Source organism: Oncorhynchus tshawytscha, linkage group LG33 (assembly GCF_018296145.1).
Source record: "Oncorhynchus tshawytscha isolate Ot180627B linkage group LG33, Otsh_v2.0, whole genome shotgun sequence".
In the NCBI taxonomy this organism is placed as follows: domain Eukaryota; kingdom Metazoa; phylum Chordata; class Actinopteri; order Salmoniformes; family Salmonidae; genus Oncorhynchus; species Oncorhynchus tshawytscha.
Genome location: NC_056461.1, coordinates 43,603,225 through 43,615,986, shown reverse-complemented (window position 1 = coordinate 43,615,986; position 12,762 = coordinate 43,603,225). Strand labels below are relative to the sequence as shown.

Below are 12,762 nucleotides of genomic sequence, written 5' to 3'. Positions count from 1 at the left end.
CTGGACGGTAAGGCTTGTTGATCTGTTCTGACCCTGGACGGTAAGACTTGTTGATCTGTTCTGACCCTGGACGGTAAGGCTAGTTGATCTGTTCTGACCCTGGACGCTAAGGCTAGTTGATCTGTTCTGACCCTGGACGGTAAGACTTGTTGATCTGTTCTGACCCTGGACGGTAAGACTAGTTGATCTGTTCTGACCCTGGACGCTAAGGCTAGTTGATCTGTTCTGACCCTGGACGGTAAGGCTAGTTGATCTGTTCTGACCCTGGACGCTAAGGCTAGTTGATCTGTTCTGACCCTGGACGGTAAGGCTAGTTTAAACTGCTCCCACTGTTGTTTGCATTTGTTCAATTTGATGTTGACTGTTCTGACCCTGGACGGTAAGACTTGTTGATCTGTTCTGACCCTGGACGCTAAGACTTGTTGATCTGTTCTGACCCTGGACGTGACTGTGTGTGTGATCTGTTCTGACCCTGTGTGTAAGACTTGTTGATCTGTTCTGACCCTCCTGTTGAGGAGGAGGAAGAAGGAGTTTACCTGAAGAGACTGTTCCTCCCTGAGATCCTTGTCCACGTCTTCCTCACCGCTAATGGAGGACTGTTCTGACATCTGCCTTCTTCTGCATCCTCAGGTGACAGTTGACTGTTCTGACCCTGGACACTAAGGCAGACTGTTCTGACCCAGACACACTAGTTGACTGTTCTGACCCTGGACACTAAGGCTAGTTGATCTGTTCTGACCCTGGACACAAGGCTAGCTGTTCTGACCCTGGACACAGGCTAGTTTAAACTGCACCCGCTGTTGTTTGCATTTGTTCAATTTGATGTTGACTTCCTGAACTCAAGAGACACAGCATCCTGAGGAGGAGGAAGAAGCCAAGAGACTCACACACATCACACACACACACACACACAGGACTCACACACACACACACACACACACACACACAGACACACACAGTCAGACACACACAACCACAGACACACACACACACACACACACACACAGCCAGACACAGCCAGACACACACAGCCACAGACACACACACACACACACAGCCAGACACACACACACACACACACACACAGCCAGACACACACACACAACCACAGACACACACACACACAGCCAGACACACACACACACACACACAGCACAGCCACACACACACACACCACACACATACACACACACACAGCCAGACACACACAACCACAGACACACACACACACACAGACACACACACACACACACACACACACCACACACACACACACAGCCACACACACACACACACAGCCAGCACACACACACACACACACACACACACACACACACACACACACAGACACACACACACACACACACAGACACACAGCACACACACACACACACACACACACACACACACACACACACACACACACACACACACACACACACACACACACACACACACACACAGCCACACACACACACAGCACACACACACACAGCCACACACACACACACAGCCACACACACACACACACACACACACACACACACACACACACACACACACACACACACCACACACACACACACAGCCACACACACACACACCACACAGCACACACACACACACACACACACACACACACACACACACACACACACACACACACAGCCACACACACACACAGCCACACACACACAACCACAGACACACACACACACAGCCACAGACACAAACGCGCGCACACACACACACAGAGTCCTTGAGTGGCCTGACCTGATAGCCAATCAGAGGGCTTTGAAGCAGTCTCTGTCCTTTGGCCCAGTAGGGTGTAGAGGGTGAAGTCCATAGTGTACTAGAAGGGGCCAGGCTGTGTCAGATAAGACTTCAGATATGATGTTATCTTGTTTGGTGTATGTTAGGAAACTGCTGGGTGGCTTCACCTCCTGGTCCGCTGGGTTCGGAGCAGCTCTACCTGCCTCTTACATCTCTATCCTCATGGAACGCAAGAGCAGGTAACCTCTCTTCTCCTCTCCCCTCCCATTTTCTCCTCTATGCTCTCTCCCATTTTCTCCCCTGCCCTCTCATCCCCCCTAACCCTTCCCCTTTCTTCCCCTCTCCCCTCTTCCATTTTCTCTTCCTTTATTCTCTCCCCTTTTCTCCTCTCCCCTCTTTTCTCCTCTCCCTTTTCCCCTCTCCTCTCTCCCCTTTTCCCCTCTTCTCTCCCCACTTTTCTCCTCTCCCCTCTTTTCTCCTTCCCCCTTTTCTCCTCTCCCCTCTTTTCTCCTCTCTCCCCTTTTCCCCTCTCCTCTCCCCTCTTTTCTCCTCTCTCCCCTTTTCCCCTCTCCTCTCCCCTCTTTTCTCCTCTCTCCCCTTTTCCCCTCTTTTCTCCTCTCCCCTCTTTTCTCCTCTCCCCTCTTTTCTCCTCTTTTCTCCTCTCTCCCCTTTTCCCCTCTCCTCTCCCCTCTTTTCTCCTCTCCCCTCCCCTTTTCCCCTCTCCTCTCCCCTCTTTTCTCCTCTCTCCCCTTTTCCCCTCTTTTCTCCTCTCCCCTCTTTTCTCCTCTCCCCTCTTTTCTCCTCTTTTCTCCTCTCTCCCCTTTTCCCCTCTCCTCTCCCCTCTTTTCTCCTCTCTCCCCTTTTCCCCTCTCCCCTCCCCTTTTCCCCTCTCCTCGCCTGTTTTCTCTCCACAGGTTTAATCATTATTATTGATGTGTTTTCTTGTAGGAGAGGTCTGCTGACGATCTACATGGCCAACCTGGTAAGAGACCTGTACCTCTTCTGACCACCTCTCTACTTGTTACAGCCCTGCTGTTACACTGAGATCATATGATGGGAATGTGGGTGGGCAGACATACATGTGAATAACTATTGTTTGTGTGTGTGTGTGTGTTCTGTTTCCTAGGCGACAGAGACCTTGTTCCGTATGGCTGTCACACGAGGCATCGTCAACCCCCTCAAACACGGGGAGGTAGGATGGAGGAGGGAGGATGGATGGATGGATGGATGGATGGATGGATGGATGGATGGAGGAGGGAGGATGGATGGATGGTTGGATGGAGGAGGGAGGATGGATGGATGGAGGAGGAGGGGGAGGATGGAGGAGGGATGGATGGATGGAGGAGGAGGAGGAGGATGGATGGAGGAGGGAGGATGGATGGATGGATGGATGGATGGAGGAGGGAGGATGGATGGATGGAGGAGGAGGGAGGGAGGAAGGATGAATGGATTTGGAGGGGGAGGAGGAGAAGGAGGATGGATGGAGGAGGAGGATGGAGGGAGGGAGGGAGGGAGGGAGGATGGATGGATAGGGGCGGGAGGATGGATGGATTTAGGGGGAGGAGGAGGAAGGAGGGAGGATGGATGGAGGGGGAGGGAGGATGGATGGATAGATAGGGGTGGGAGGATGGATGGATTTAGGGGGGAGGAGGAGGAAGGAGAGAGGATGGATGGAGGGGGAGGGAGGATGTAGTTTGAGGATAGAAAGTATGAGGGATGTGTCAGTCCTTTAATTGAATCTCACCCTCTCTCTCTCTCCAGGTTCTGCTGTTCTGTATGACAGCATCTCTTTACATGTTCTTCTTCAGGAGTAAAGATGGACTTAAAGGATTCTCCTTCTCAGCGCTCAAGTAAGGCTTCCATATGAACCTGTACCATCTCCAAACATATGGCGGCCATGTTGGATACCACATCGCTCTAAAGACTATCTCAGCTGGCTCAGTCAAAGATTATAATTAGGCCCTACACCTTCGATAATATTCACCTCTTCAGCTTTGGGACGCTTCTCAATATGGCGGAGGGGTGAGGTGGATGCCCAAGGGGGGTGAGGTGGATGCCCAAGGGGGGTGGTGGATGCCCAAGGGGGTGGTGGATGCCCCGAGGGGGTGGTGGATGCCCCGAGGGGGGTGGATGCCCCGAGGGGGTGGTGGATGCCCCGAGGGGGTGAGATGGAGGGCCGAGGGGGTGAGATGGAGGGCCGTGGGGGTGAGATGGAGGGCCGTGGGGGCCGTGAGATGGAGGGCCGTGGGGGCCGAGAGAGGGAGATGGGGGGAGATGGAGGGCCGAGGGGGAGATGGAGGGGTGGAGATCGTGGGGGGAGATGGAGGGCCGTGGGGGGGAGATGGAGGGAGGGAGACAGAACGCGTCTCCTTACTGAGCGGTATGACGGCTGCGTGGTCCCATGGTGTTTATACTAGCGTACTACTACCGTTATAGCTAGAGGTTAGGGGAAGTGTTTATCTATCCTTCTATATATATATATATCTGTGCTGTTGTGATTGCGTTCCTCCTCAGGTTCATCGTTGGGAAGGAGGAGATTCCAACACACTCCAACCTGTCCGAGCACAGCTATCCACAACCCCCGGAGACATCCGTCAACACAGAGTCACAGAGGTCAACAGGAAGCCCCGCATCCGGCAGGAAGTCCCTCATCACCCTCACCAGGAGACTGCTAGAATCTATGTGAGTGAGGACACACACACAGTAGCGTTTACACACACACACACACACACACACACACACACACACACACACACAATTACAAGCAAGCACACACACATACACACAGAGTTGTAGTGACTGTGTTGTCTGTCTCCAGATGCAAGCATGGACCCAGACATCGATGTTGTAAACACTATCAGGACAACTGCATAGTCTACTGTGTCAAGGTGAGATACCTGGTCACTAAATCAAATCAAATCAAAATCAAATCAAATGTATTTGTCACATACACATGGTTAGCAGATGTTAATGCGAGTGTAGCGAAATGCTTGTGCTTCTAGTTCCGACAATGCAGTAATAACCAACAAGTAATCTAACTAACAATTCCAAAAAAACTACTGTCTTATACACAGTGTAAGGGGATAAAGAATATGTACATAAGGATATATGAATGAGTGATGGTACAGAGCAGCATAGGCAAGATACAGTAGATGATATCGAGTACAGTATATACATATGAGATAAGTATGTAAACCAAGTGGCATAGTTAAAGTGGCTAGTGATACATGTATTACATAAGGATGCAGTCGATGATATAGAGTACAGTATCAACGTATGCATATGAGATGAACAATGTAGGGTAAGTAACATTATATAAGGTAGCATTGTTTAAAGTGGCTAGTGATATATTTACATCATTTCCCATCAATTCCCATGATTAAAGTGGCTGGAGTTGAGTCAGTGTCATTGACAGTGTGTTGGCAGTAGCCACTCAATGTTAGTGGTGGCTGTTTAACAGTCTGATGGCCTTGAGATAGAAGCTGTTTTTCAGTCTCTCGGTCCCAGCTTTGATGCTCCTGTACTGACCTCGCCTTCTGGATGACAGCGGGGTGAACAGGCAGTGGCTCGGGTGGTTGATGTCCTTGATGATCTTTATGGCCTTCCTGTAGCATCGGGTGGTGTAGGTGTCCTGGAGGGCAGGTAGTTTGCCCCCGGTGATGCGTTGTGCAGACCTCACTACCCTCTGGAGAGCCTTACGGTTGAGGGCGGTGCAGTTGCCATACCAGGCGGTGATACAGCCCGCCAGGATGCTCTCGATTGTGCATCTGTAGAAGTTTGTGAGTGCTTTTGGTGACAAGCCGAATTTCTTCAGCCTCCTGAGGTTGAAGAGGCGCTGCTGCGCCTTCCTCACGATGCTGTCTGTGTGAGTGGACCAATTCAGTTTGTCTGTGATGTGTATGCCGAGGAACTTAAAACTTGCTACCCTCTCCACTACTGTTCCATCGATGTGGATGGGGGTGTTCCCTCTGCTGTTTCCTGAAGTCCACAATCATCTCCTTAGTTTTGTTGACGTTGAGTGTGAGGTTATTTTCCTGACACCACACTCCGAGGGCCCTCACCTCCTCCCTGTAGGCCGTCTCGTCGTTGTTGGTAATCAAGCCTACCACTGTTGTGTCGTCCGCAAACTTGATGATTGAGTTGGAGGCGTGCATGGCCACGCAGTCGTGGGTGAACAGGGAGTACAGGAGGGGCTCAGAACGCACCCTTGTGGGGCCCCAGTGTTGAGGATCAGCGGGGAGGAGATGTTGTTGCCTACCCTCACCACCTGGGGGCGGCCCGTCAGGAAGTCCAGTACCCAGTTGCACAGGGCGGGGTCGAGACCCAGGGTCTCGAGCTTGATGACGAGCTTGGAGGGTACTATGGTGTTGAATGCCGAGCTGTAGTCGATGAACAGCATTCTCACATAGGTATTCCTCTTGTCCAGATGGGTTAGGGCAGTGTGCAGTGTGGTTGAGATTGCATCGTCTGTGGACCTATTTGGGCGGTAAGCAAATTGGAGTGGGTCATGGGTGTCAGGTAGGGTGGAGGTGATATGGTCCTTGACTAGTCTCTCAAAGCACTTCATGATGACGGATGTGAGTGCTACGGGGCGGTAGTCGTTTAGCTCAGTTACCTTAGCTTTCTTGGGAACAGGAACAATGGTGGCCCTCTTGAAGCATGTGGGAACAGCAGACTGGTATAGGGATTGATTGAATATGTCCGTAAACACACCGGCCAGCTGGTCTGCGCATGCTCTGAGGGCGCGGCTGGGGATGCCGTCTGGGCCTGCAGCCTTGCGAGGGTTAACACGTTTAAATGTCTTACTCACTTCGGCTGCAGTGAAGGAGAGACCGCATGTTTCCGTTGCAGGCCGTGTCAGTGGCACTGTATTGTCCTCAAAGCGGGCAAAAAGTTATTTAGTCTGCCTGGGAGCAAGACATCCTGGTCCATGACTGGCTGGGTTTCTTCCTGTAGTCCGTGATTGACTGTAGACCCTGCCACATGCCTCTTGTGTCTGAGCCGTTGAATTGAGATTCTACTTTGTCTCTGTACTGGCGCTTAGCTTGTTTGATAGCCTTGCGGAGGGAATAGCTGCACTGTTTGTATTCAGTCATGTTACCAGACACCTTGCCCTGATTAAAAGCAGTGGTTCGTGCCTTCAGTTTCACACGAATGCTGCCATCAATCCACGGTTTCTGGTTAGGGAATGTTTTAATCGTTGCTATGGGAACGACATCTTCAACGCACGTTCTAATGAACTCGCACACCGTATCAGCGTATTCGTCAATGTTGTTGTCTGACGCAATACGAAACATCTCCCAGTCCACGTGATGGAAGCAGTCTTGGAGTGTGGAGTCAGCTTGGTCGGACCAGCGTTGGACAGACCTCAGCGTGGGAGCTTCCAGGACAACCGCATACTCTACTGTGTCAAGGTGAGATACCTGGTCACTACCAGGACAACCGCATAGTCTACTGTGTCAAGGTGAGATACCTGGTCACTACCAGGACAACTGCATAGTCTACTGTGTCAAGGTGAGATACCTGGTCACTACCAGGACAACTGCATACTCTACTGTGTCAAGGTGAGATACCTGGTCACTACCAGGACAACTGCATACTCTACTGTGTCAAGGTGAGATACCTGGTCACTACCAGGACAACTGGGTCCAGCCTTCCATGAAGATCGGAATCTGGGTCTGGTTTGGTAGGGTCCAGCCTTCCATGAAGATCGGAATCTGGGTCTGGTTTGGTAGGGTCCAGCCTTCCATGAAGATCAGAAACTGGGTCTAGTTTGGTCTTAAACATACAGGTGTGTGGTAACATGTTATGCCAAGATCAAAAGAGCTCTCTGGGGTCCTCCGAATAAACCCTTGAGCCTGGGAGGAGTTTCAAGTAATTTCACAGCACTGTACACTGAATGTACAAAACATTAAGGTGCCCCCCCCTTGCCCTCAGCCTTATTTTGTCGGGGCATGGACTCTACAAGGTGTCGAAAGCGTTCCACAGGGATGCTGGTCCATGTTGACTCCAATGTTTCCCACAGTTGTGTCAAGTTGGCTGGATGTCTTTTGGGTGGTGAATCATTCTTGATACAGACCAGAAACTATTGTGTGAAAAACCCAGCAGCGTTGCAGTTCTTGACACAAACCGGTGCGCCTGGCACCTACTACCATACCCCGTTCAAAGGCACTGACGTCTTTTGTCAATTCACCCTCTGAATGACACACGAACACAATCCAATTCTCAAGGCTTAAAAATCATTCTTTAACCTGTCTCCTCCCCAGTAGAGGGGCTCTATACACAGTAGAGGGGCTCTATACACAGTAGAGGGGCTCTATACACAGTAGAGGGGCTCTATACACAGTAGAGGGGCTCTATACACAGTAGAGGGCCCTGACTATATTATCACAGTAGAGGGGCTGACTATAGTGCATTATCTTGGGGACAGCCCTGACTATAGTGCATTATCTTGGGGACAGCTACTATAGTGCATTATCTTGGGGACTGACTATAGTGCATTATCTAGGGGCTTTGTATACTTCACAAAATGAATTTCCATGTAGATGGTCAATAAAGTATACACAGTAGAGGGGCTATATACACAGTAGAGGGGCTATATCACAGTAGAGGGGCTATATACACAGTAGAGGGGCTATACTACACAGTAGAGGGGCTATATGGACACAGTAAATCTCAGATCATGCTTGTAGGTGATTGTCATGGCGACGTTGGCTAGCTATAAGAGGGCTATATACACAGTAGAGGGGTCTATATACACAGTGGAGGGGCTCTATACACTGAGAGAGGGCTATATCAGACAGTAGAGAGAGACAGCCCTGACTAGTGTATTATCTTCATTGATATTTGACAGCCCTGACTATAGTCATTATCTTGGGTATTTGACAGTCCTGACTATAGTGTATTATCTTGGGGATATTTGACAGCCCTGACTATAGTGCATTATCTAGGGGGGTGTTTGTATGCTGACTTCACAAAATGAATTTCCATGTAGATGGTCAATAAAGTTTATTGTGAAAGACGGTACAGTGTGAAGATAGGCAGAAACTGCTTCTCCAATAGAAATCTCAGATCATGCTTGTAGGCGATTGTCATGGCGACGTTGGCTAGCTATAAGCTCGTGCGCAGAAACACTTCATCTGGTCTAATGGTTGTCTCGTGCTGGACTGTGCGTGTGCAGGCCGTCAACGCACTCCTTCGATATAAAGTCATTTTTTAAAAATGAAGATAAAAACATGTCTTTGTCACTTTCACAAGGCTGGAGTAGTAATATGTTCCACTACTGAAGACATTGGCTCCAATCAGAGATGTGCCTTTAGATTGAGAGACAATGAACAACTAAGGAAGAATGTTTCATTTCTCTCATTGACTTCTTTAACCCCAAATCCCGGTCATCCCTGGTTCCTGGTCATGGGTCATGGTTGTCTGGTGGTTGTCCTGGTCCTGGCCTGGTTGTCCTGGTGTGCCTGGTTGTCCTGGTCATCTTGTCCTGGTGTGCCTGGTTGTCCTGGTGTGCCTGGTTGTCCTGGTGGCCTGGTTGTCCTGGTGTGCCTGGTTGTCCTGGTGTGCCTGGTTGTCCTGGTCATCCTGGTTGTCCTGGTCGGCCTGGTTGTCCTGGTGTGCCTGGTTGTCCTGGTGTGCCTGGTTGTCCTGGTCGGCCTGGTTGTCCTGGTGTGCCTGGTCCTGGCCTGGTTGTCCTGGTGTGCCTGATCGGCCTGGTTGTCCTGGTCATCTTGGTTGTCCTGGTGTGCCTGGTCGGCTGGTTGTCCTGGTCGGCCTGGTTGTCCTGGTCATCTTGGTTGTCCTGGTGTGCCTGGTTGTCCTGGTGTCCTGGTTGTCCTGGTGTGCCTGGTTGTCCTGGTCGGCCTGGTTGTCCTGGTGTGCCTGGTCGGCCTGGTTGTCCTGGTGTGCCTGATCCTGGCGTGGTTGTCCTGGTCATCTTGGTTGTCCTGGTGTGCCTGGTCGGCCTGGTTGTCCTGGTCATCTTGGTTGTCCTGGTGTGCCTGGTGTGCCTGGTTGTCCTGGTGTGCCTGGTCAGCCTGGTTGTCCTGGTGTGCCTGGTCCTGGCCTGGTTGTCCTGGTGTGCCTGGTCGGCCTGGTCATCTTGTCCTGGTGTGCCTGGTCGGCCTGGTGTGCCTGGTTGTCCTGGTGTGCCTGGTTGTCCTGGTCCTGGCCTGGTTGTCCTGGTCGTCCTGGTCGTCCTGGTCGTCCTGGTTGTCCTGGTGTGTCTGGTCGGCCTGGTTGTCCTGGTCATCTTGGTTGTCCTGGTGTGCCTGGTCGGCCTGGTTGTCCTGGTCATCTTGGTTGTCCTGGTGTGCCTGGTCGGCCTGGTTGTCCTGGTCATCTTGGTTGTCCTGGTGTGCCTGTTCGAACTGGTTGTCCTGGTCGGCCTGGTTGTCCTGCTGTGCCTGGTCTGCCTGGTCCTGTCTTCGTTGTCCTGGTGTGCCTGGTCGGCCTGGTTGTCCTGGTCATCTTGGTTGTCCTGGTGTGCCTGGTCGGCCTGGTTGTCCTGTTCATCTTGGTTGTCCTGGTCGGCCTGGTAGTCCTGGTCATCTTGGTTGTCCTGTTGTTCCTGGTCATCTTGGTCGGCCTGGTTGTCCTGGTCATCTTGGTTGTCCTGGTGTGCCTGGTTGTCTTGGTTGTCCTGGTCGGCCTGGTTGTCCTGGTCATCTTGGTTGTCCTGGTGTGCCTGGTCGGCCTGGTCGTCCTGGTCATCTTGGTTGTCCTGGTGTGCCTGGTCTGCCTGGTCACCTTGGTTGTCCTGGTGTGCGTGGTCTGCCTGGTCATCTTGGTTGTCCTGGTGTGCCTGGTTGTCCTGTTGTCCTGGTCTTGGTTGTCCTGGTGTGCCTGGTTGTCCTGTTGTCCTGGTCTCTGGTTGTCCTGGTGTGCCTGGTCGGCCTGGTTGTCCTGGTCATCTTGGTTGTCCTGGTGTGCCTGGTCGGCCTGGTTGTCCTGGTCATCTTGGTTGTCCTGGTGTGCCTGTTCGAACTGGTTGTCCTGGTGTGCCTGGTTGTCCTGTTCGGTCTTGGTTGTCCTGGTGTGCCTGGTCGGCCTGGTTGTCCTGGTCATCTTGGCTGTCCTGGTGTGCCTGGTCGGCCTGGTTGTCCTGGTCACCTTGGTTGTCCTGGTGTGCCTGGTCGGCCTGGTCGTCCTGGTCATCTTGGTTGTCCTGGTGTGCCTGGTTGTCCTGTTCGTCTTGGTTGTCCTGGTGTGCCTGGTTGTCCTGTTTGTCTTGGTTGTCCTGGTGTGCCTGGTCGGCCTGGTTGTCCTGTTCGTCTTGGTTGTCCTGGTGTGCCTGGTCGGCCTGGTTGTCCTGGTCATCTTGGCTGTCCTGGTGTGCCTGGTCGGCCTGGTTGTCCTGGTCACCTTGGTTGTCCTGGTGTGCCTGGTCGTCCTGGTCATCTTGGTTGTCCTGGTGTGCCTGGTTGTCCTGTTCGTCTTGGTTGTCCTGGTGTGCCTGGTTGTCCTGTTTGTCTTGGTTGTCCTGGTGTGCCTGGTCGGCCTGGTTGTCCTGGTCATCTTGGCTGTCCTGGTGTGCCTGGTCGGCCTGGTTGTCCTGGTCATCTTGGTTGTCCTGGTGTGCCTGGTCATCTTGGTTGTCCTGGTGTGCCTGTTCGAACTGGTTGTCCTGGTGTGCCTGGTTGTCCTGTTCGTCTTGGTTGTCCTGGTGTGCCTGGTCGGCCTGGTTGTCCTGGTCATCTTGGTTGTCCTGGTGTGCCTGGTCATCTTGGTTGTCCTGGTGTGCCTGTTCGAACTGGTTGTCCTGGTCGGCCTGGTTGTCCTGGTCTGTTGGTTGTCCTGGTCACCTGGTTGTCCTGGTTGTCCTGGTCGGCCTGGTTGTCCTGGTCATCTTGGTTGTCCTGGTTTGCCTGGTCGGCCTGGTTGTCCTGGTCATCTTGGTTGTCCTGGTGTGCCTGGTTGTCCTGGTCATCTTGGTTGTCCTGGTGTGCCTGGTTGTCCTGGTGTGCCTGGTTGTCCTGTTGTGCCTGGTCGGCTTCACAAGCGTTCCCAGAAGTCTGGTGATGTTGCGTCTCAGTTTCGAAACTGAAATCGTAATGTATTAATGTGGTTTCCATGGCTACCTGATCCGGTGTCATCTGAAGGTTATAACGACGTTATAATAATGTTATATTCATGTTTCCAGGGCTTCATCCGTATGTTCAGTGTGGGCTACCTGATCCAGTGTTGTCTGAAGGTTCCGTCAGCGTTCCGCCAGGTCTTCACGAAGCCGTCCCGCCTCCCCTCTCTCTTCTACAACAAAGAGAACTTCCAGCTGGGGGCTTTCCTAGGGTCCTTCGTCTCTATATACAAGGTAAACACTAGATTCAGTGTTACTTTTTAAAAAGTCATATTGCGTATTACTCTTTTACTTCTTCCAACTGTAACTAATGACGTATTACTCCCTGGGAAAAGGAATGAGTTACTGTACTAGTTAGAGGTTCACAGCTGTTATTCTGAAACCTGTTCTCATTCTTTTCATTTCTTTGCTTGACATGGTCTAATAACTCAAGCAGAGTTTGGTAACACTTTTCGAATTTGGCACACAAAATCTACAGGTCATGAGTAACTTGGTAAAAAAAAAAGAATGGTAGTGATCGGCCTGCAGGTGGCTCTGATTGGCCTGTAGGTGGCTCTGATTGGCCTGCAGGTGGCTCTGATTGGCCTGTAGGTGGCTCTGATTGGCCTGTAGATGGTTCTGATTGGCCTGTAGGTGGCTCTGATTGGCCTGTAGGTGGCTCTGATTGGCCTGTAGGTGGCTCTGATTGGCCTGTAGATGGTTCTGATTGGCCTGTAGGTGGCTCTGATTGGCCTGTAGGTGGCTCTGATTGGCCTGTAGGTGGCTCTGATTGGCCTGTAGGTGGCTCTGATTGGCCTGTAGGTGGCTCTGATTGGCCTGTAGGTGGCTCTGATTGGCCTGTAGGTGGCTCTGATTGGCCTGTAGGTGGCTCTGATTGGCCTGTAGATGGTTCTGATTGGCCTGTAGGTGGC

The 12,762-nt window shown here is 51.8% G+C and overlaps 1 protein-coding gene across 2 annotated transcripts in view; it reads left to right on the top strand.

Moving 5' to 3' along the window:
• Nucleotides 1–566: 566 nt before the first annotated feature.
• Nucleotides 567–12,762, top strand: part of tmem135 (transmembrane protein 135) — a 19,083-nt gene continuing 6,887 nt past the window's right edge. The window contains exons 1-8 of one of the 2 annotated variants that reach the window (XM_042311496.1): nucleotides 567–630; nucleotides 1,920–2,012; nucleotides 2,722–2,755; nucleotides 2,900–2,965; nucleotides 3,535–3,623; nucleotides 4,288–4,455; nucleotides 4,592–4,661; nucleotides 11,918–12,085. In XM_042311496.1, coding sequence (XP_042167430.1) covers nucleotides 1,996–2,012; nucleotides 2,722–2,755; nucleotides 2,900–2,965; nucleotides 3,535–3,623; nucleotides 4,288–4,455; nucleotides 4,592–4,661; nucleotides 11,918–12,085 — 612 coding nt within the window. In that variant the 5' untranslated portion in view covers nucleotides 567–630; nucleotides 1,920–1,995. Of the gene's footprint in view, nucleotides 631–1,685; nucleotides 2,013–2,721; nucleotides 2,756–2,899; nucleotides 2,966–3,534; nucleotides 3,624–4,287; nucleotides 4,456–4,591; nucleotides 4,662–11,917; nucleotides 12,086–12,762 lie in introns of those variants that run through there. The other variant, XM_042311495.1, reaches the window with a different exon arrangement.